This window comes from Pelophylax lessonae (genome assembly GCF_965119305.1).
Source record: "Pelophylax lessonae genome assembly, chromosome: 5".
NCBI lineage: Eukaryota > Metazoa > Chordata > Amphibia > Anura > Ranidae > Pelophylax > Pelophylax lessonae.
The window spans coordinates 479,036,428-479,060,814 of record NC_138772.1 but is presented as its reverse complement, the minus strand read 5'-3'; the positions used below and the strand labels follow the sequence as shown (position 1 = coordinate 479,060,814).

The window sequence follows — 24,387 nt, the reverse complement described above, 5'->3', positions numbered from 1 at the left end:
ACGACTTCTCAAAAACCTTCCCCATCACCAGCAGTAAGAGCCTGAGTCAGGCATTTTCCGAATGTAGGGGGTCTGTTTGTAAGATCAGAAGTTGAGTCCCGCCACTGTGTAATAAGTGGCAGTTCATGCAGTGTAATAAGTGGCAGTTCATGCAGTGTAATAGTGGCAGGGCGCACTTCGTCCCAAACAATGAAAACACAAACACCTACTTGCGCTAATTGGACTTTCTGCTGTGTATTCACACCCATCACTTCACCCTAATCATTCCTTTGCTGGTATTTTGGGCATTTTATCCACTATAGCTCTGAAAAATTTACCCCGCCCCCTCCATGACCAGGCAATTTTTTGTGATCCGGCACTGCATTACTTTAACTGACCATTGCACGGTCGAGCGACACTGTACCCAAATAAAACATTTTCTTTTTTCCCAAAAATAGAGCTTTCTTTTGGTGGTAATTGATCACCCTGCGGTTTTTATTTTTTGTGTTATAAACAAAAAAAAACGGACAAATTGGGGAAAAAAAGTAAATACATTTTACTTTCTGCTATAAAGCCTAGACAATAAAAAAAAAATGCAAAAAACAATATTTCTTCATCATCAAATTTAAGCCAAAATGTATTCTGCTACATATTTTTGGTGGAAAAAAAAAAAAAAATCAGAAGAAGCGTATATTGAATGGTTTGTGCAAAAGCTATAGCATCTACAAACTAGGTGATATATTTTATGGATTTTAAATTTTTACATTTTTTTTACCAGTAGTTGCAGGGATCAGCAACTTATAGCAGGACTGCGATATTGCGGAGGACAAATCAGATACATTCACACTTTTGACACTTTTTTTGGGAACCAGTGACACTAATACAGTGAACAGTGCTAAAAATTTGCACTGTCACTGTACTAATGACACTGACTTGGAAGGGGTTACCATCAGGGGCGATCAAAGGGTTAACTGTGTTCCTAGCCTGTGTTTTTGTACAATGTGGGAGGTGGTTTTACTAGGGGAAGACATATGGGGCTTTTCCACTGCGGGTACGGCTCCACTCGGCACTGCTTGGCCCAGCTCGGCTCAGTTTGCTTTGCCACTGCGTGGTACGAGTCGGCACCTTTCAGCACTGTATAGGCTCTACTCGGCTCGGTTTGCTTTTCCACTAAAGTAGTAAGTGGGTGGGATTAAAATGATTCTCTGACCAATCAGTGGCTAGCAGTGACAAACAATCAAGGCTGCATGCAAAGGATTGTGGGCTATGGTATAGGAACCGCAACCAAGGTGGTACTGTTTAAGCGAGCTGTACAGAGCCATACCATGTAGTTGAAAAGTGCCACTGTACCGAACTGTTCAAACACGTACCATGCGGTACCATGCAGTGGAAAAGCACCAAAGCGAGCCATACCGAGCCGTACCATGCAGTGGAAAAGCACCAATAGATCCTTGTCCTTGCTTTGCAGGAACACAGGATCCATGCCTTCCCTACTGACAGAATGGTAATCTGCCTTGTTTACATAGGCAGACTGCTGTTCTGTCACTGTACTGAATGATCGGCTGGTGGCGGCAGACTTTGAGTCCAGGGTACCCAATGATCAGCGCCCGCTGTGTATAATCACAGTGGGAGCGAGCAGCCGGTGGCACGCATTCGAGCCGCTGTTCGGAAGTACAGGACCATGTATATATATTTATGATCTTGTGCACAGTATATCTGCTATAGGGTGGTTGACAAGTGGTTTATAGATGTTTGTCAGGATTATTCACTCTGCCTTCTGGGGAACCAGGAGCAATGCCACCCTATACAGGGCAGAGGTGTCCTGTGCAATCCATCAACAGGCAGAGGTTGGCAGTAGCAGCGTGTCTCTCCAACTGCACTATAATGTACAACAGCCACTGTATATCGCAGAGTGCACCCTTGTGTATACAGTGCAGTGGGGGGGAGACAGGTTGACCTCCTGTTTCTCTGGCTCTGCCTGCTGATTTACTGCAGAGGACGCCCCTGTATTTAGTGGAGCAAGGGAGCCATGCTGCTGCTGTGGCGAGGCAAGTGTAAGGCTACGTTCACATTTGTGCGTTGTTCCTGCACAAAAGGCACACATTGCTTTTGCAGGCGTGTGGTAGTGCCATTGATCCCTAATGGCACCCCAACGCACACGTAAATTCGCACACCAAAATACATGGTAACCATGTACCATGCTTTTTACTGTGGCAAGATTTTTAAGGGGCATGCACTTTTTTTTTTTGTGTGTGATTTTCGCACTCCGGGCAATCTATTAAATGTGCTGCCAAAACGCATTGTCATACCAACATAGCTGTGACTGAAACCTAACAAGTGATGCACTGACAGCTGGTATAATGGAAACTGCAGGCCTAGTGGTTGGAAGACAAATTTAGCACTGATTTATCAAGCTGAAAATAAGACTTTCTGTCCTCCGCTATCCCCCTTAGAAGCCGCAGCTGGTGGTGTCAGCAGATGGGTCATAGATATTAGATTATTGCCTGCCATGGGTGCTCAGGTCTCTGGGATCCATCACTCCTGTATAGGCGTACACACATTTCATGAAGTCACACGTTGCTTCCATAGAAATTAAACCTACTTTTTGTTCCAGCGCCATTTCAGGACCCTTCATCCTGGTCCTCTCTGATATATTTTACCCCTTAGTAGAGTTTAATCCAAACTAGTGGGTGGAACGCGTCAGAGGGGGGATCTGGTTAGTGTCCTGAGATTGTGTTGGAACGGTATGTTTGGCTTTATTTCTACAAAAGCAGTGTTCCATTTCATGATCTGTGAAATGAGAGAGAGAGAGAGAGAGAAGGTATCCCCCTCCTTTTCTAGCTCTCTTTGTGTTTTAATGAAGAAGGTTTATAATCAATAGAGAATTGAATGTGTCACATTGTCCAAGATGGGGAAGCTTTATTTAATGGGAAAGGCAGACAGAGGTTTTTTCCACTGAACTTTATTTACATAATTTTGTCACTTTCTGTGTTGCAGCAAAAGCTATCGGGTTTTCTGATTTCCAAAACGAATGAACTTGGAGGCCCCAGAGAGGATTCTGGTGAGTATAATGCTTCCAGCTATCTGTTTTCATTTACTATTTGAATTTCTATAAGAAAGATCTTTACACTACATATCTGGTAATATTACACGATCTGTGCTCAGTATTGTTTAAAGAGGAACTTTAGTTTAAAAAAAAAAAAAAAAATTAAGTCCACAGCAAATACCGTAGCTGCTGACTTTTAAGAAAATAATACTTATCTGTTCAGGGATCCAGCACTGTCCTCACCCGGGCCGGTTCTTTTCCGGGCTTCGGTGCCACCATGTGGGAAGCTGGCTGAGACTCCTTGCAGCTCAATAGCCTGCAAGCTTCCTGGTATCTGTGAAGTGTCCCAGGAGTTTGCGGGCAGTGAGGAAGGGGGGACAGTGGGTTCTTCTGATGCAATGATTTGATCTGCAGTACTTGCGGCTACAGAGGTCATCGAGGACTTGTTTGAAGCTCATTTACAGCCCCTTTCACATGGGCGCACCGCTGATCCCCGCTGAGCAGGCGGATGACAGCTCCGTCTCCACTCTGTGTGCAGAGACGGAGCTGTCAGATCCCCGCTGTCCTCTATGGGGAGGTCAGATGAGAATGGACCGCCTGTCCGTTCTCATCCGATCCGATCCTCCAGACGGATGGAAAATGGGGTTTCCGGATTTCACGGACAGGATCGGATAGCAGCGGGTGTCAGCAGAGATGTCTCCGCTGACACCTCGCTGCCCCATAGGGATGCATGGGGCATCCAATCAGGTCCGCCTGAAAAACGGACAGGCTGATCGGATTGGATCGCCCTTGTGAAAGGGGCCTTACTGCTTGCTGAGAGTATGGAGATATATGAATGTCTATAGCCTGGTCACCATTCTTTGCAGTACAGTACAACCCAAAAATGTGCAGTTTTACTCCACCAGATTGAGGTGATCTGTGTGACAACCTTTGCTGATTGCTGGATTAGAGCAGAATAATGTACCCAGATATCTGTCTGCAGCTCTTGCGATGTGCTTTGATTCTGTGTACTCTATATGAACTTAAAATGATAGGGATACAATAAAGGAGACGTTTGGCTGTACTTCTCCTGTGGATCTTAGGAGTGCAGTTCGTTCTGCATTACTGTGACCCGTTTTCAGCAGACAGCGGGCTAAAGCCAGTCCAGTCTCAGGAAAGATTGCGACCATATGGTCGGGATCCGCCCACATTCTTGTACCCACGCCCAAAAGCAAATAAGTGAAACGTTGGTGCAATGCACCTGTCCCCTGCGCTCTGAGTGGTGCAATCCTCTATCCACCTCGGCTACAAACTTGCAGTTTTTGAGACCTATTGACCCGGCAATACTGGATAACTTCGGCCTTGCAACCCCTTACAAGACCAGGGTAGTCTGGGACCACTGGGTCTGTACCCACACTGTACCCTGCTCAGTCTCTCAGTGAGCTGCTAAGAGCCTGAGCTGGCCGCTCCCACCCCTCCACAGCCCAGCACTCCAGTGAGAGCTGGAGGGGGCAGAGAGCTGCTGACTGACAGTCACCAGTTCTCATGGAGCTGTGAGAACTGACCGATCGGCTGTGTTCGATTGCTCAGTTCTAAGTGTTAGAGCCGGCGGGGGACAGATGCAGCATTGGACCGATGCTGCATCTACCTAGGTAAGTATGATTCTTAAAAAAAAAAAAAAAAAAAAATCCTAACTTCTCTTTTAAATACTAGAAAAAGGCAACCGTCCCCTTTAGTTTTGTAAAATGCTGATCTATTCTCCTGTGAGATATTTGCACAGCAAAACAGTGATTAGCGACAGCTGAATGTATTTCCAGCTTTCATATATAGAGCATCATAATTACAGCTTGTGTGCATATTGCTCAGTGGAAATAGCAAGGAAAGCTTTCTTTCCTGGGTGACTATTTAGGGTAGAATTCTTCTTTTGGAAAAAAAAGCCTTTTAATGACTTTTTAGGCTACTGGTTTCTCCCAGCGCCAGCTGACAGGGATGAGATAGAACCTCCGTTGGGTTTTTATTGTTATCTAGGACAAAATCGGGGAGATTCCTTTCATTTTATCCCTGAGACACAAAGAGAAGGAACGAGAGGAATGGGGCTCGCCACGCTCTTATACTAATCTCTATTGCAGAGATTTTCTATAGTTTCCTGTCCTTTTGGCCTCCTTTTACTAGACAGGTAGTGAGTGTAAATCTCTCCCATAGGGAAATGGGTTTCTGTTAAAAATCAAGAGGTTCTAACCCTTCCCTGCACCATGCAAAACTAAAAGTACAACTAAAGGCAAAACTTTTTTTTTTAGTTTTTGATAGGGTGGCGAGGGATTAGAACCCCTGTCTGGTTTTATTGCTGTCTGTGCTCCTGTTAAGAGGTTCACTCTCTCTTTGTTCTTTTTCCCTGAACTACTTCCCGCCTGGCCTATAGCAGAATGATGGCCGGGCGGGGGTTTCATTGTTCTGAGTGGGACGTCATATGACAACCTTCAGAATAAGCAGCTCGTGCGCGCCCCTGAGTGGTGCATTGTGTCCCTATGACGTAGGCTCATTACCATTTGATCTGCTATGTCCAATCACAGCTGATCACAGTGTAAATAGGAAGTGCTGGTTATCGGCATTTCTCTCCTCACGCTGGCAGCGCAAGAGGAGAGCCGATAAGCGTCTTTCCTCAGTGGGGACATCTGACATTTTTTTTTATTTGTTTAGCAAAAAAAAAAGTGGTAATTAACCACTTTACCACCGGAGGATTTTGCTGTCTTACGTCCAGGCCACTTTTTGCGATTCAGTGCTGTGCGACTTTAACTGACAATTGCGCGGTCGTGCGACGCCGTACCCAAACTAAATTTACGTCCTTTTTTTCCCACAAACAGAGCTTTCTTTTGGTGGTATTTGATCACCTGTGCGATTTTTACTTTTTGCGCTATAAACAAAAAAAGAGCGTTTATTTTGAAAAAATAACAATATTTTTAAAATTTTTTTATATGAAATTCCCCCCAAAAAAGATGTAAAAACCAATTTTTTAAAAATTTTTGGCCAATTTGTTTTCTGCTACATATGTTTGGTAAAAACATTACTACAGTAATCAGTGCTATATATATGCACTGTTACTGTAAAAATGACACTGGCAGGGAAGGGGTTAATTTTATTGGAGAGGGAGGGGTTAATGTATGCCTGGTGCTTACTGACGTGTGGGGGGGGAGGTGACTGTGTGAGTCATGGACAGATCGGATGTCCAGCTATGCTGAACACTCCGATCTGTCACTCCCTGTCACTATGGAGATCCGCCCGCTTGTGTTTACACAGGCGGGCGGATCTCCACACTAGATCCCCGACGATCGGGGGAAGAGCGGCGGCGATCGCCGCTGCTCCTCCCCTGGCCCGACTCCTGCTGTGACTGAAAACAGCGGGAGCGAGCCTCCAGCGGCGCGCAAGCGCCGCCCAGAAGGGGGAGTGTCTGACGACGTAGTACTACGTCGTCAGACGAGAACGAGCCACTCTGCCGCAGTAATATTACTGTGGGCGGTGGTAAAGTGGTTAAATATCACCAAAAGAAAGCTCTACCTGTCTCAAAAAAATGATAAAAGGTTTATTTGTGTCAAGCGTTGTATTGCCATGTAATTACAGAATAATTTATTGATCCCAAAGGGAAATTGGGAATTTGTCAGACACACTTAACAAAGACACAACAAGATCACAAAAACACAACAAAATTACCAATAACCGCCAATAGCACCCAGTAAAACAAATTAAAACGACAATACAAATAAAATCATCCCTACAACTAAAACACAACATAGAATAAATAACACAGAATAAAATACCAGAAAATCAAACTAACAAATGCAAATAATACACCACTTTCTCTAACATTACCCCAAATAAAAATAACATAATACCAACATACTATAAAAACAACATAAAATCCTGATCATAAACCAGAATTAAATCTTCACCCCCCAGCCCTCAGAGAAGAATTATATAACTTGATGGCCACATTATTATTATTATTATTACTCATATAGAGATGTGGTAGAGGGGAATTACAAATGTGAGTATGAACTGCGTTTTTAGCATGCCCCCCCACCCTCAAGCTGTAACGTCGGTGAACTGGGGTGTTCATATGCGGTGGTCACAATGCTTCTCTTCATCCCCGTGGCAAAAATTCTCTCATGTTGCCTTCCAGCAAATAGGGAAACCCTGCAAAAACCTTGAAACCATGTGCAATGCAGGGGTTGCCGTGCGTTGGTGCTGCAATTATGGGGCTAAAACAGGTGGTCAGGAAGTGTCACACAGCCTCCTTACCATCCTTTTGTACACCTCTGAAAAGCAATCTGAACACTTTTCAGAGGAGCAGCAGTTTAGATAAACCTGAACCCAGGCTAAATGCTAACATTTATGCCCAACTCCAACAACATTAAGAGTTACAATGTCTGTAGTTTCCCTCACTTCCTGTGCCTGTGACAATTCCTGTCCCCGTGTCACTCTGACAAGAAGACAAGGACAGCAATAAAACCATTTTGTGAGAAGATCAAACCCTTCCCACTCTAGTGAAAATGTCTGTCTGTCTGTTCTGACAGGAAGGAATAGAATGTCTCCCTAGTTGTAACAAAAGCACCATTCACTTTGACAGGTCATGTGATTGTGCTTTCCTATTTCGGAGACTTCTCTACAGTGTTAGGCGCCCCATACAGAAGTCATTTATTTTTGTTCAGCAGCGGGTTGAATGAAAAGAACTGACTAGATTCCCCTATACACACACTTGATGTGGATGGGGAAATCCTTCCCGCTGTGTTTTTGTATTCTGACAGAGGTAAGACTTCCCACCATCAGAATAAACTGATCAGCACTGCGGACATAGGCAGCTAAAAATCTGACAGAGTGGTTGTACAGAGGTCGGTAGATCAACTTCTGTACAACCACCTCACCCATCCTGGTGAACCGGCCGAATTTCAACCCATGTGTGGCCAGCTAAAGGCCCCATTCACGTCTCAGGGTTGTGTAGCTCAAAGCTCCAAAACGCTGAAAAAAAAAATCAGTGATTCTCTAAGGAGTTGGTTCACATATCCACTCCAAATCGCCTGAAGCCAAACACCTGAAGCTCAAAAGTTCTGGAGCTTTTTTGTAGCTCAAATTGGGCAGATTTTCAAGTTTTTACACGTTTTTGTTCCCATTCCCAATGAATGGAGAAGTGCCACATTCGTGTGTTTTTGTGGTTTTTCAATCAAGTGAAAAAAATATGAAAAAATAAAATATAAACGCAAAATACACACTTAACTAAAAATGGTCATAAATTAATAATACGAAATAGAAATAAAAAAAAAGAAAGAAATGAATATTATGTAATAATACATAAAAACCCCTAACCTAAAAAAAAAAGAGATACATTAATAATAAAATAAAGAACCAAACCCAAACAAAAATCTATTAATAATATTGTTAATATTAATAATAATTTATTTTGTGTTAGGGTGTTTATTTATTTTTTTTTTTTTTTTTAAAGGTTAGCGGTTATCTATTTTTTATTATGTGGTATTAATTGATTGTACAGTATTATGATTTGTTAACTTTACATGTATTTATTTATTTATATTTTAATATCATTAGTGGTTGTATTAATATCAACACCCTAACAAAAATAAATAACCCTAACCCCCAACCCTTAGCCCCCGTTCACACTAAGGCGACCTGTGAGGCGACCTGGTCGCCTCACAGGTTGCCGTAGGTAGCCTCCCATAGGGAAGCTGCGGACCCGTTCTAATAGGAGCGACACAAGTCGCTCCGACTTAGAAAAAGTGTCCGGAGCTTCTTTGGGGCGACCAGGAGGCGACCGCCATAGACTTCAATGTTATGAAGTCCTTGGCGGCCGCTCCGAGATCGCGGCGCGCTGCTCGCACCGCGACCTCGGAGGTCGCGGTGCGAAGTAGCGTCGCCTGCATGTGAACGGGGGCTTAACCTAACCTTAACTTTAACCCCATACCGTAACAAAAAAAATAATAATATTAAATGAATAATAATAAAAGAATCAAAAGCTGATGGAAAACCTAAAAAAAAGCTGAAAAACCTAGCAACAAATGATGCAACGGATAATAGTTTTCTCTATTGGCTAAACAAAAAGCTCCAAAGCTCAAAAATGCTGTATGAAAACATGCAAATCGCACATGAATAAGCGAGAAAAACACACCTGAAAAACTCAAAGGCGCTACACTCAGATCTAAATGCAGCCTTATGCAGAGAATATTCGAAACCCGCTATGCTCGCCTTACCCACAGCGTACACACCAGGAGACACGTTGTATTTAACCCTCCTCTTATGTTAGAATTCCGTTACTATCCATGATGTTAGGGTCAGTTTTGACCCGTGTTTTAAATCAGCCATAAAATACCCTCTGAATAATTATTTATCATCAAATTTGTTTCTTACCTCTTGGTTACCTTGTTAGGCTTCTTTAGCCTTGAAAAGATTGGTTTTAATATTTTTGGTGTGACCCCTTAGACCTTTCTTTTGATAGCATACCTCTCATTGTCAAATTGAAAAAATGGTAAAATAAAGTCAGCAACTCTGAAATGAATTTGTCCTATGTTTCTTCACTTTATTTAGAGAAGCAGACAAGCAGGAAAAGAGATAGGCCCCTCCCTAACTACAGCTCACAGGGTTGAGAGGGGATTGGCTGTCAGTGTTACTAAGCAGAGAGAGTGTTTATCATTTCAGTTTTGGAACTTATTAGTGTCCTAAAATCCTATATTATAACTGGGTCAGAATTGACCCTAACACCATGAACGTCTTAATTTTCACCACAGTATTTTATAATTTAGTGAAAAGGATTATTTTTCTATTACATTGTTTAAATAGAGGTTCCTGACAAAGTAAAAAAATCTTGATGCAATAAACAAATTTATGTGATACTTATAGACATTCAAAACCTGAAAACGGGTCAGTTTTGACCCTAACACAAGAGGAGGGTTAAGCTGGCCATACACTAAAGCTGGATACACACTATCCAACTTTTGTGGTTAGATTTCCTTCAGATTTACCTTTTCTATGTAGTTCAAGGGACTACCAGATTGCATACAAATTGAAAGTGTTTGGGTTTGACCTCATATTGTATGGTTTTGGTAAGTCTAAAGGAAAAAGTCTTCAGAAAATTGTATAGTGTGTATGGCCCTTAAGCCTCCATTCACATGAGCGATGGGATTCAAATTGTTTGCATTATTCAGAGATTGCTATATTTTGCCTCTGGATGCAGCATCGTTCTGTGCAATGGCTACACAGCCAAAACTCATCGGAAATGCCGACCCTGGATGCACTCTTCATTTTTCGTAAATAATCCCCAGTGTGTACAACCGCCTGCAAGAATCTATCGATTCTACTGGCAGGATCCCCTAGCTGCTAGTATTCTATCATAGGAATGTAGCCTCAAGCCTCGTACAGAAAATGAGAATATCAGAGGAATGATCGTCCGTTTTTGTTTTGCATGCTAATTTTATATTGAAATTGAAGAGGTTACTAAACTTATGAAAATTCTTGTACGACAGAATACAACTTTGGAAGTGATGTATTGTATTGTATTGTATTGTATTGCAATGTATTCTTTTGTTTCCAAGCATGCGTGGTCTTCCAATTTTTCAGATGAATACTGTACTGATAAAACCGAAATCGTCAAAATGTCATACTTGTCCCATTGGATATTGTTGGGATGATCTGTAGTGATCGGCTCTGGAAAGCTGTGCTCCTCTAACTATCTCCGATTTACTGATTGTGTGTACTAGGCATTCAATTTTTTTTTCCTGCAGGCTGAATGGAAAAAAAAAAAAACGAACAGGTTCCCCCATTCACGCTAACTGCGCAGATGGGGGGGCTGCCATGGTATTCCCCATCCCATGGGGGCGCTGCCAGGGTATTTTCCATCTCCAGGTTCCCCCCATCGACACTAACTGCGCAAATGGGGGGCTGCCAGGGTTTTTCCCATCCGCAGGTTCCACCCTAACTAGGCAGATGGGGGGCTTCCAGGGTATTCCCCATCCCCAGGTTCCCCAATCACGCTAACTGCGCAGATGGGGGGGCTGCAAGGGTATTTCCCATCTACACTAACTGCACAGATAGGGGGCTGCAAGGGTATTCCCCCATCCCCAGGTTTCCCCATCCACGCTAACTGCACAGATGGGGGGACTGCCAGGGTATTCCCCCATCTACGCTAACTGCACAGATGGGGGGGCTGCCAGGGTATTCCCCATCTACACTAACTGCACAGATGGGGGGGCTACCAGGGTATTCCCCATCTACGCTAACTGCGCAGATGGGGGGGCTGCCAGGGTATTCCCCATCCCCAGGTTCCTACATCCACCCTAACTGCGTAGATGGGGGGGATGCCAGGGTATTCCCCATCCCCAGGTTCCCCCATCCACACTAACTGCACAGATGGGGGCTGCCAGGGTATTCCCCCCATCCCCAGGTTCCCCCATCCATGCTAACTGCACAGATGGGGGGGCTGCCAGGGTATTCCCCATCTACGCTAACTGCGCAGATGGGGGGGCTGCCAGGGTATTCCCCATCCCCAGGTTCCTACATCCACCCTAACTGCGTAGATAGGGGGATGCCAGGGTATTCCCCATCCCCAGGTTCCCCCATCCACACTAACTGCACAGATGGGGGCTGCCAGGGTATTCCCCCCATCCCCATCCCCAGGTTCCTACATCCACCCTAACTGCGTAGATAGGGGGATGCCAGGGTATTCCCCATCCCCAGGTTCCCCCATCCACACTAACTGCACAGATGGGGGCTGCCAGGGTATTCCCCCCATCCCCAGGTTCCCCCATCCATGCTAACTGCACAGATGGGGGGGCTGCCAGGGTATTCCCCATCTACGCTAACTGCGCAGATGGGGGGGCTGCCAGGGTATTCCCCATTGCCAGGTTCCTACATCCACCCTAACTGCGTAGATAGGGGGATGCCAGGGTATTCCCCATCCCCAGGTTCCCCCATCCACACTAACTGCACAGATGGGGGCTGCCAGGGTATTCCCCCCATCCCCATCCCCAGGTTCCTACATCCACCCTAACTGCGTAGATAGGGGGATGCCAGGGTATTCCCCATCCCCAGGTTCCCCCATCCACACTAACTGCACAGATGGGGGCTGCCAGGGTATTCCCCCCATCCCCAGGTTCCCCCATCCATGCTAACTGCACAGATGGGGGGGCTGCCAGGGTATTCCCCATCTACACTAACTGCACAGATGGGGGGGCTGCCAGGGTATTCCCCATCTACACTAACTGCACAGATGGGGGGCTGCCAGGGTATTCCTCATTCCCAGGTTCCCCCATCCACGCTAACTGCACAGATGGGGGAGCTGCCAGGGTATTCCCCATCTACACTAACTGCACAGATGGGGGGGCTACAAGGGTATTCCCCATCTACACTAACTGCGCAGATGGGGGGGCTGCCAGGGTATTCCCCATCCCCAGGTTCCTACATCCATGCTAACTGCGCAGATGGGGGGCTACCTGTGTATTGTATCTTGACATTCACCGCCAGCTGAATAGTGGATTGCATGCAGCCACTGTATGGATTACAGTTTTCCACCTGGCTCTATCAATATTTTGTTATTTTTTTTTGTCGGAAAGGGTCCGACAGCCACCCATAGAGCCAATTTCAGGCAGTTCATCACACAGTGTATGGCCCACTCTTAGGGTGTTTTCACTCTTGGTGCGATTGCCTGGTCCGAACCCGAGTACGATTGCTCCCCCCTCCCCCCGATGGACTGTATTCACATTTGATTTTTGTATCCGAACTGCGGTACACTTGTGTCATCAAGCTGCAGCCAGCGTATACTCATGTTGCTTGGCAACCGCTGTAAACGAGAAGGTGCCAAAATGGATAGAATTGATTGCTTTGGTACGGTTGCGTTCTCCTCAGAAGCGAACCATACTGGAGTTCACATGAACCGTACCCCAGACCACCCTTTTAAAGTGGACTCGGGTACGGTTCACGGGTGCGCACCCAAGTTCAAAGACAATGTTCACATCATCAAAAAGAACCGAATTCTGACGTCAATTGAACCCGGGTGCACACCAAAAGTGCTAGTTTAAAAACACCTTAAGTCTCTGTAAAACTACATAAGCTCATAACAGTACAGTGTGGAATCTGTAGTTCCACAAAGGACACAGAGAATCAAATGAAAAGGATTAACGCAACAAATGTTTCACTTGGTGTTGGAATTGTTGATCAGATCAGGAGGGGCGCAGTGCTGCTACATTGCCCAGGGCCCTATTCGACCTCAATCTGCCTCTGATCAGGAATTGTCATGTCATGTGTATGAGCTCTTTTGCAGAACATTTTGTAAATTGCATTTAATTAAAGCATTATACTTGTATGTCAGGTGCAGTTTATTTTCTATCCATAGCACTGTGAGAAAATGTTGACAATGTTTTACTAACATTGTAATTCTCATAGATGTATAATAATGCTATGTGCTATGGGTGATTTTACTCGCATACGAGTTTCCTTCAGTATAATCCTCTCTGTACCTTAAAAATCACCTTTCACACAGGCAAGCAAACTCAGTTCACTAGCTTCTTCCAAGTAGAACATAAAGCCTTTCCTTCCACAGGGTCTCCTCGTCCCACTCTTAGCATTACATCATCGTTGGCTTTATCCAGGGCATGATGACATCATGCATAGGGCGGGACAAGGAGTTTAATCACTTCTGGACCGGAAGGATTCGCCCCTTAATGACCAGGCCATTTTTTGCAATACGGCACTGCGTTACTTTAACTGACAATTGCACAGTCTGTGCCCTTAAAAAAAAAAATCAATGTCCTTTTTTCCCACAAATAGAGCTTTCTGTTGGTGGTATTTGATCATCTGTGTTTTATATACAGTAAAACCTTGGATTGCGAGCATAATTCCTTCCGGAAACATGCTTGTAATCCAAAGCACTCTTATATCAAAGCAAATTTTCCCATAAGAAATAATGGAAACTCAGATGATTCGTTTCACAACCATTTATTCATAAGTCTTTCAGTTTATAGTCTATATACAAAGATTATAGCAATGTGATAGGTTGCGTCATCATAAAATGTCCATCCACAAATGGCGCCTCCACAAGGGGATTAGAAGCAAAATCCAGCAGGAGCTACAGAGTATAAAAGAGAAGAGAGGCGCCTCTAAGTGTAGCAATATGGAGACATTAAATGAAGGTACAACATTTAGCAACTCACATGGTTGAGGAATAAAGAGGCACATCTACAGTAAGTATGCAGGCATCCGGGGTAAAGCTGTCCACATAGACCATCTTCGGGACCACTGGCTCTCACCAATGTCAGTCTGCAATTGTGATTGGGAAGACTACCCTGCAGTAGAGTGATCTGAAAGCGAGACTTTGAATCGCTCGTGGAGCGCAGCATGGAAGGGTGTGATGAAGATGGCTGTGCGGAGGAGGATGGTCTATGTGGACAGCTTTACCCCAGATGCCTGCATACTTAGATGTGCCTGTTCCAATCATCAACCATGTGAGCTGCTAAATATTGAACCTTCATTAAATGTAACACTATTGCTACACTTAGAGGAGCCTCTCTTATCTTTTATACCCAGTTGTGACATGACGCTACTTGTATATCAAGACATCGCTTGTATATCAAGTCAAAATTTATTTAAAAAATGTGCTTGTCTTGCAAAGCGCTCTCAAACCAAATTACTCTCAAACCAAGGTTTTACTGTATTTTTTTGGTGCTATAAAGGAAAGAAGAGTGACAATACAATATTTTTTACTTTCTGCTATATAACATTCCCAATTCCCGTATCGCAAAATACCTGGCCTGGTCATGAAGGGGGTAAATCTGAAGCTGAAGTGGTTAAAAAGGTTTCTCTTGCTATCTGTCCTAGGTTGGGAAATGGTTGTTCTGTTGTGTAGACACTATCTGGCAATGAATCCTACCTGGCTGTGCCTACATTGTATTGTATGTTGTGTCTTTGAATTTAAATATAAATATATGTATATATCATTTTTTTTATTTTTATTTTTTTTAAAGTTTCCCTCATGGGTGATGATGCCAGGCTTTGTGTAATACTAGTGCAGTATAGGATGTAAAGATGAGCAATAACAGTGTGAATATTGTGTTTATTTTCCAAGATTGTGACACAGAAGGATGACGCTGCCCGGGTGCCAGAGAAATGCTAGATGTCTGCTTTTAGCACTCCGCCATTATGGGGGTTTCTGGAAGGGAGTGCGTGAGTCCATGGCAATAACTTGCTTTCACCCCCGGAGAAATGAATCCAATTCAGCACAGTGCTTACACCGACACGTCTTTACGATGCAAAGCCCAGCAAGGAAATGTTGGCTGCCGAGAGCTGGCTGTGCCCGCTACATTTCAGAGGACGCTGTAAAAGTCATTCACCCTGAGAACAATCAGCCGCCGACCAGCCTAAAACAACAGGAGAGCTCCGTTATACCCCGAGAGGATGTGGAGACATTCTTAGAAGGTACAAAGCTCTAATCTGGTTCAGAAAGCCGCATCGTCTCCACAGGCACCCTTTGTTGTAAATGACTACAAGGGATGTACAGAGAAAGATTTGGCCTCTATCATAGAAATATCTCATTTAAAATACTTTAAAGCTCAAGTGGTTCTGAGAGGATTAATTAAGCCACAATTCCGCCTGCAAATGGTCCCAACAGCGTCTAGGCTCCATTCACACTCGTGCGACTTCATAGTCGTGCAATTACCATTGCTTCTTTGGATGGGTGTCACTTGGATGCGACTTTGGATGTTGACTTTGACTGTTGCACAACTGTCACATTGATAACATTAAGATGCAACTTTTGAAAGTGTACAATGCAGTCTGTTGCACTCAAGTTGCATGAAAGTCATCCCATATACAGCAATTTGCTGACTGGGGTCAGTGTGACAGTGAGGACCCTATAGCTGGACTGGTAAGCTTGTCTAACCCTAGCTTGCCTCCCAGCTCTTACTTGGAGATGGATCTAGTGAGCCTCCCCTCTTCCTCCCCTACAGCAGCTCTTCTTCAAAAGGTCTGGAAAGCCATGAAGGAGGCACTCCATGTTACAGGTCCTTTACCCCGATATGGCATAATCCTAATTTTCCTGAGAGTTGTAAATTAACAGGTTTATCAACTTGGCAGCAAAAGAGTATTTGGTTCTTTCATCAGGTCTTTAGGAGCACTACCCTGAAGACGTATGACCATTTATGCAATGAATTCTCACTATCTCCTAGGCCAGCCTTTTTCAACCAGGGTGGGTGCCTTGGCAAAATGCCTAAAAACTGCCCAAAAATGTATACAAGCCGCCGTTTGGATGAAGGCTGCCTTTTTTAGCTATACTAAGTCACAGGTTTTCATTGTGCACCATAATCATTACAACCTTCTAGCTATTAATGTCCTAATGACCAATGGCATCATCAGTTGATAAGGAGGGTGTCAGTCGCCTGCATAGCATCCTTGTTTGCCCCTCTCCATCAGAGGTGGGGTCACATTAGCTAAGTGATGGAGAAAAACTATGGGAGAAGATAACCAATGTAATACTAGTCAGTACCAGTTTGCAAAAGAATATTTGCTTTGGAAGAATAAATCGCCTCGGGTGTCCTATTTGGACTTGTAGATGTTGCTGCATTATGTTAAACTATTAGAATAGCTTTTCCATTTTAGAATGGGGTGTCCATAATTTTTAAAGGGTGCCTCGAGACCGATCATAATTTTTAAAAAGGTCCCTTGAATAAATAAAGGTTGAGAAACTCTATCCCAGGCGATTTTACCAACACCTTCAGTCTAGACACACGTTGTGGATTCAACAGCAAACCCTTAGCTTGCCTACCTCTAATTCCACCCTGATGACTGAGATTTTACATTCAAATACTCACAAAGGGTTAATCTCTCGTGCTGATATGGAACAACTATCCTCTATCCAAGACCATACTAGACTGAAATGCAGAGCTCCCGGAAGCGCACTCAACTTGGTGATGGGTCTCACTCACTGGGAGGTAGTGTGTTGCACTAATGTGCCTAACTGGGTCCTAATGAAGCCACTTTGATTGGCGAAACGTTGACCTGGCATGTTAGGCTACCGAAAGTATACATTACATACTGTGCTATGAGGTTTTCCTATAATGATTAAAGTCTTCTGGCAGTTATATAGAGCTATACATTTTAGTAGTCACTGGATCCTATGTAGCCTTCTTTTTCTTGTTTTATCATTGTATTTTAATGTAGTAATAAAATGTTTTCCTTTTATACAATTTTTTGCTGACTCCCATGCTTCAGCCTGTAAAGTCCGGCATCTAGGTGGGTTCCCGCATGGTCCGGTCCTTCACTCTTTTCTTTCCAAAATATTTTCAGGGAATCCCTAATAATAAGTCGCTACTAAATCAAATTAATCTGGATCAATAGGGAAAATACCTCTTACATTGGTGATCAAGAAGAAAAATGCAACCTTTCCACTGATGGAATGCCACCCTTAACCACTTAAGGATCGCCCGCCCCTGTTATACTGCGGCAGGCAGCCCCTCCTACGCAAACCGACGTAGGAATAAGTCGCTCACGTGCCCACAGCTAGGGGGCGAGGGAACGCCACCGGTGGCGCGCTCCCACATGGCAGTGGGGACTCAGATGCACGGGGCAGACAGCTCCGATTGCTGCCTGACACCTGCGATTGCTCCCCGCTGAGAGAGAACGGTCAGTTGTTGTAAACACAGCTGACCGTTCTTCTCCCTGAAATGATCACAGAGCTCCTGTGATCCTTCTATGTAGGAACACAGGTTTCTGTGATTATTTCACAAGCCACGCCCCCCCACAGTTAGAATAACTCCCCACACTTAACCCCTTGATCACCCACAGTATTAACCCCTTCCCTGCCAGTGTAATTATTACAGTAACAGTGCATATTTTTAGCACTGATTACTGTAGTAATTTCACTGGTCCCCCCAAAAGTGTAAAAAATGTCAGTTAGGGGTCCAATCTGTCCGCCGCAATGTCGCAGTCCCGCTAAAAATCGCAGATCGATGTCATTACTTGTAAAAAAACAAAACAATAAAAATGACATAAATCTTTCCCGTAGTTAGTAGACACGATACCTTTTGCGCAAACGATCAAAATACGCTTATTGCAAATTTTTTTTTTTCTTTTTTTTATTTACCAAAAATATGTAGCAGAAAACAAATTGACCTAAAATGTTAAAAAAATTGGCTTTTTACATTTTTTTTTTTTTGGGAATGTTATATAGCACAGTGGTTCTCAAATCCGGTCCTCGGGACCCACTAACAGGCCAGATTTTAAGTATTACCTTGGGGGATGCAGACTAGAATACTGCAATCACTGAGAAGCAAATGAGATCACCTGTGATGTAATTTAGTTATCTTGCAAACCTGGCCTGTTGGTGGGTCCCGAGGACCGGATTTGAGAACCACTGATATAGCAGAAAGTGAAAAATATAATTTTCTTTCAGAATTGTCACTCTTCTTTTTTGTTTATAGCGCAAAAAATAAAAATGGCAGAGGTGATCAAATACCACCAAAAGAAAGCTCTATTTGTGGGAAAAAAGGACATTGATTTTATTTGGGTACAGCGTCGCACGACCTCACAATTGTCCGTTGAAGTAACGCAGTGTCGAATCACAAAAAAATGGCCTGGTCATTAAGGGGGCAAATCCTTCCGGTCAAGAAGTGGTTAAAGATAGATCAAAAGATCATTGGTGTCATGCGGCTGCCATTACCTAGTAGCATTGGTCCTGGAACTTTACAGACTCATTCAAAAAGGAAGTCGATCAGCTATAGCCCAAGAAACCCCCAGCAGCCTTAGGAGGGACCCTAGAAACCCTAGTTGAGAAAAACTGGTATAGACTGTCCATGCATTCTTAGTTGTGTACTACCATTCACACTCCTAGTTTGCTAATTGGTTAGTTAAGCAGCACACACCTGATGTCATCCCTCTGTTCAGTGTGCGTTTTCCTCCTGTCAGCATGCTCCCTGTGAACAAGTGCATGCAGCAGAGCCTGATAGGCTTAGATAGGCTCCTTCTCCCAATCGCCCTTTGTCAACTTGGTTTTGCCATCTGCCTAGCATTGAGCTGCTTTGTATGCTAATTCTACAAGGTGGTCATTTGAATGCCTCTGTTAACTGTTTATTTTGTAATTTTTTAAAGGGCTGGATGATGATCCACTTGGGTCTCCATTGGATGCAATCCCAGAAGATGAAGGTGCCCAAATTGCTCCAATCCCTCCATCCTCCGATACACTTCGAGATTATGTGGATCATTCTGAAACTCTACAGAAGCTGGTAATGCTTGGTGAGCAGTCTCCTTTTACATGTATAACATACTAAACTAGGCAAATACCATCCACATCTTAAAAAACTAATAATTTGCTCAAAGTATAGAACATATAGTCCTTCACAGGTAAATAATACAATATAATACAACTGCTTCACTCCACTTAGTGATGTATGACAATATCTTGCATTTTCTGTATTATACTTCAAATAGGAGCAACCCAACGCATTTCGAGCAGATGTCTTCTTCAGGGGGGCTTGTGGTATTTTATCTGAAATATAGTACAGTATATGTACATCAAAACCACCTTTCAACATACATATCACATATATACCCCAAACACAGGGCATATAATGGTATGTTGAAAGCAGTCATTTAGATGCTAACATGCCTATGAACGCCATTATTTCCCTTGTATGATGATCCAGCGATGTTGCACAAGAGCCTTGGTTGTCCAGGACTCTCCCTCATTGGCTGAGAGGAGTGAGCCAATGAGGAGAGAGAGGTGGCAGGGCCGAGCCGTGGCACTGTGTCTGAATGGAGACACAGAGCAGTGTCTTGGCTTGGGAACCTGCGTAGCAAGTGTACTATTTCTATGCAGTAAGGTAAACTTTCTGCATGTAGCTCCCCCCTTATACTCACTGGAGCCTGATCCCAATCCAGCGATGTGCACAAACGGCTCTCCTGGCTCTCTCCCTCCTGACTTGCTGTGGCAGCCATTGGCTCCTGCTGCTGTCAATCACAGCCAATGAGGAGGGAGTGGGGGCGGGGCAATGCCCTCCCCTAGATGTCTTATAGACACACAGAGCAGGGCTGTGAAGCGAGCACGCAGGAGTGCCCCCATAGCAAGCGGCTTGCTATGGGGACACTCAGTGGGGGGGTTGGGAGGGGGAGCCAGGAGCGCCGGGGGGGGGGGGGAACCTGTGAAGAGGAAGATCGGGGCTAGGAAAGTATTACTTGTTTTTTCTTAATAAAAATAAACCTTTTACAGCCACTTTAACCTTTGATCAGCTATGATAGTTTTGATTAGCTTATTTGATCTTATCTGTTCAATTTTCATTTTCATTGTTGGTGTTATTTGCAACTCTTGCAATCCTTTCCCAGCCAGTTGGTCTGTTGTTTTTTTGATTGTGCCTAACGGAAGCACCTACTTGCGATTTTTAAATCAACTTGGCTCTTTTGTCTCTTGTTCCCTATTTTTTAAATGTATACACTTTGATATTCTAAAACCTGATATTGTATTAGTGATTTGTATATTGAAAGGTGGTTTTGATGTACATAAATTCAGATAAAATCTCGCAAGCATCCCTGAGGAAGACATCTGCTTGAAATGCGTTGGGTTGCTCCTATATGAAATATAATACAGCAAATGCAGGATATTATTATGGATCACTATGTGGAATGAAGCAGTGGTATTATATTGTATCCGTCATCTGTGGTCTATACTGTATGTTCTATACTTTGAGCATCCATGATTGATTTTTTTTTTTTAAAGATTTGTAAAATGGAGATTATGGGTGATTTCAGACATTTATTAGAATGCTGACATTTTTTGTAACCTTTCATGTGCTCCTAAAAGTCTCTAGCCACCTTTTAGTTGTTTTGTTGTATCTAGTTTTGGGATGTTGGCACATGCTAGCATTAGTTGGTCTTGTGATTTGTAAAATATTTAGCCTCCACAGCTGGGTGAATGCTGGTTATGTTAGGGCATTCCCTGTTTAAACAATTTCTTCCAGTCTTGGTGCCGATTTTAATCTGGTATAATTTCTGCATGTATCAATCCAAATGATGAATAAGGTAATTCTATATTCTGATTAAATTTAGCAATTAGTGTTTTTCAATGCAGTTTGATCGCTTAACCACTTCCATACCGGGCCAATTCAGGGCCAATCCTACATGTAAAAATCATAATTTTTTTTTTTGCTAGAAAATTACTCAGAACCCCAACACATTATATATATATATATATATATATATATATATATATATATATATATATATATATATAATATAATATAATATAATTTTTTTATTTTTTTTATTTTTTTAGCAGAGACCCTAGGGAATAAAATGGCAGTCATTGCAACTTTTTATGTCACACGGTATTTGCGCAGCAATTTTTCAAACGCATTTTAAAAAAAAAAAACACTAAAGTTAGCCCAATTTTTTTGTATAATGTGAAAAATGTTATGCCGAGTAAATAGTTCCCTAACATGTCATGCTTTAAAATTGTGCACACTTGTGGAATGGCGCCAAGCTTCGAAATGTATAAAATCTCCATAGGCAACACTTGAAAACTTTTTACAGGTTACCAGTTTAGGGTTACAGAGGAGGTCTTGGGCTAGAATTGGTTCTCTCGCTCTAATGTTCGCTGTGATACCTCATATGTATGGATTGAACGGCCGCGACGTACGTATGTGTTCGCTTCTGCGTGCGAGCACGCAGGAATGGGGGCACTTTACATTTTTTTTTTTTTTTTATTGTTTAGTTTATTTTTATTTTTACACTTTCCCTTTTCATTTGTTTTTTTTTTTTTTTTTGGATCACTTTTATTCCTATTACAAGGAATGTAAGCATCCCTTTTAATAGGAATAGTGCATGACAGGTCCTCTTTATGGAGAGATCTGGGGTCAATAAGACCTCAGATCTCTCCTACAGGCTGGAAAGCTTTAAATAAAAAAAATAAATAAATAAAACAATCTCGGTTATCCAGTCGAGATCACGGCAGTATTGACAAGTGCCAGGCTAGGCATGACGTCACAACGTCGCGCCTGGGCCTCTGAGAGTCAGAGACTACCGAGGACCATGTGGTCCTCTGTATTCTCTATGGTGTATTTTTGCTGCCGGCGAATTCCTTCTCCGGCTCGCTGATCGCAAGGGGCGAGCGGGCAGAAGCACCGGAGGGTGGGGGGGGGTCCCCTCCCGCCGCCTGTAAGAATGATCAAGCGGCTGAACAGCCACTATGATTGTTCTTACTGTGCAGGCAATTGCCGGCTAAAAAGAAGGATCTCTGAATGATGCCTACAGCTGCTCCCATCATTCAGATATCCCCATTTAAAGCCCAGGACGTCATATGATGTCCAGCGGTAAGGAAGCGGTTAAAGAGGAGTTCTGCCCCCCCCTCAAGAAAATTAAAAATCAGCAGCTACAAATACAGAAATAAAAAGTGATACATTTAAATTGTTCACCTTTACCAAAAAAAAAAACTGCCTGTGCAGGTAAGGGACACCGACAGATAAAGACAAGCTATGCTGCATTGACAAAAGTTGGATAATGGTTTTGCTAAAGGCGCGGGTCATTTACATACCTCCCAAATCCTAGCAAAAAAATTCCAGAGATGGCTTCCTCCTCTCCTACCTTGTTGCTAGGATGTTGCTAAGACACTTCTAACTGTTATTGCTCATCCCCACCATCTCAGAAGTGAGCTCTAATCCCTTCATATGTATGGTCTGCTATTATTTGCGTCACAGCATTTCTGACCTCAAAGCTACTGCAACGGGGGAGAGAGAGAGCGCATGTGCATAGACAGTTTTTTTTTGTAAAGGTGAACTGACCCTTTAATAGTTCTCAAGCCAAAACTGACCTATTCTGAAAATAACACTTTCATTTTTGTTTGCTTTTTCCAGTAAACATGAATTCATACGCCCTAAGGCAAGAAATATATGATGCAGTTTTCTTTCTTGCAACCAGGGTTTGCAGGAAAGAAAATCATTTGATTCTCCCACCAACACAGAGAGTGCTGATGGGGGAATCTCTCCCATAGTGCTATTGTGTGCTGCTGGCAGGGAGCCTTCCCTGCCAACAGAACACAATGATCACTGCTAGCAGCTATAGCAGCAGGCAGTAATTGCATGCAAACAATCCAACAAGCCGGTTGTACTGATGTCCATCGATGGATCGACATCAGTACGGTCAGCCTGCCTATAGATGGGTTGAATCTCAGCCGGTCCCTGCTGATCCGGCCAAAATTCTATCCATCTATGGCCGGCCTAACAATTACAACAATTTACCTAAATAGTCAGTTGAAGAAAACCTTGATTCACATTAGAGAGGTCTGAACCAGGGCAGCCAGAAGTGTGTGAAAAGCTGGACAAACATATCTGCTCAGGTTATTTCTCCATAAATACCATGTTCCTGCTTTTGAAAAGATCTTTGAGTTTACTTCTTATATTGATGCCAGCTGGGCATGTACTGTATCCCTGTCAGTATTTAGATTCAAGCTTTATCGTGGAGTAGGAACCCCCCTCCCATCCCACCATGTGATGACAGTGCCGGTTTACTTTGACCAAAGTCCTAACTTAATTGAAACGTGTCTTTATATGTGGTCCTGTCACTTGCCCTTGATGTAAACCCACTGGTGGGAATTAAAGATGGCCCTACACGTTACATTTCCCTCACTCGGGTCTGCAGGCTGAACAAGAGAAATCTATAGATTCCTCCATCCACAATAAACAGTGTGGCTGGAGGAATCTCTGCTGCCGGCTTTTGTACTCAGACAAGCGCAGTACCTGTGATTGTCCAAATGGAGAAAAGTGATTGCATCTGTTAGGAGACAGTCCCTGTTCAGCAGACCATTTTCCACCCAGCTCCTTCAATTTATTTTTTATTTTTTTTTGTTTTAATTTTTGTAGTTAACTTTTGGTTCATTGCTTTCGAAAGACCACTGCTCAAATACAGTGTGACCTAAAATATTGGAACAATCACCATTTTATTCTCTAGGGTCTTTGTTAAAAAAATATATGTAATGTTTTGGGGTTCTAAGTAATTTTCCAGCAAAAAATACTGATTTTAACCTGTGAGCAACATGTGTCAGAAAAAGGCTTAGTCTTTTAAGTGGTTAAACTGCCCTCATTTGCAGATGAAGTTCAACCCTTTCATCTAAAAGAACCAAATGATACAATGTTTCTTTTTATCTCAGCGCTGAGCAATGTTGTGATAAATGTTGCCAGCTGCCTTTTTTTGACAGCTCTGAATAGAGAACGGTTCTGCGCTTGTTTAACATGAATCGTGGGAATGCCGGATTAAAATCATGAGGGGGGTTGAATCTAGATCGCAATTTTTTTCATGATTATTCGTGTCGCTCTACCATGTGTCAGTTCTATATGTTGTTGTTGCGCCATTCACAC

The 24,387-nt window shown here is 43.3% G+C and overlaps 1 protein-coding gene across 1 annotated transcript in view; it reads left to right on the top strand.

The window, feature by feature from the left end:
* Positions 1-3,009: 3,009 nt before the first annotated feature.
* The window catches only part of MTERF3 (mitochondrial transcription termination factor 3), a 64,461-nt gene continuing 43,083 nt past the window's right edge, over positions 3,010-24,387 (top strand). Inside the window, exons 1-3 of the mRNA XM_082257502.1 lie at positions 3,010-3,040; positions 15,120-15,469; positions 19,136-19,279. Of these exons, the coding sequence (XP_082113628.1) occupies positions 15,136-15,469; positions 19,136-19,279 (478 nt within the window). The 5' untranslated portion in view covers positions 3,010-3,040; positions 15,120-15,135. The remainder of the gene's footprint in view (positions 3,041-15,119; positions 15,470-19,135; positions 19,280-24,387) is intronic.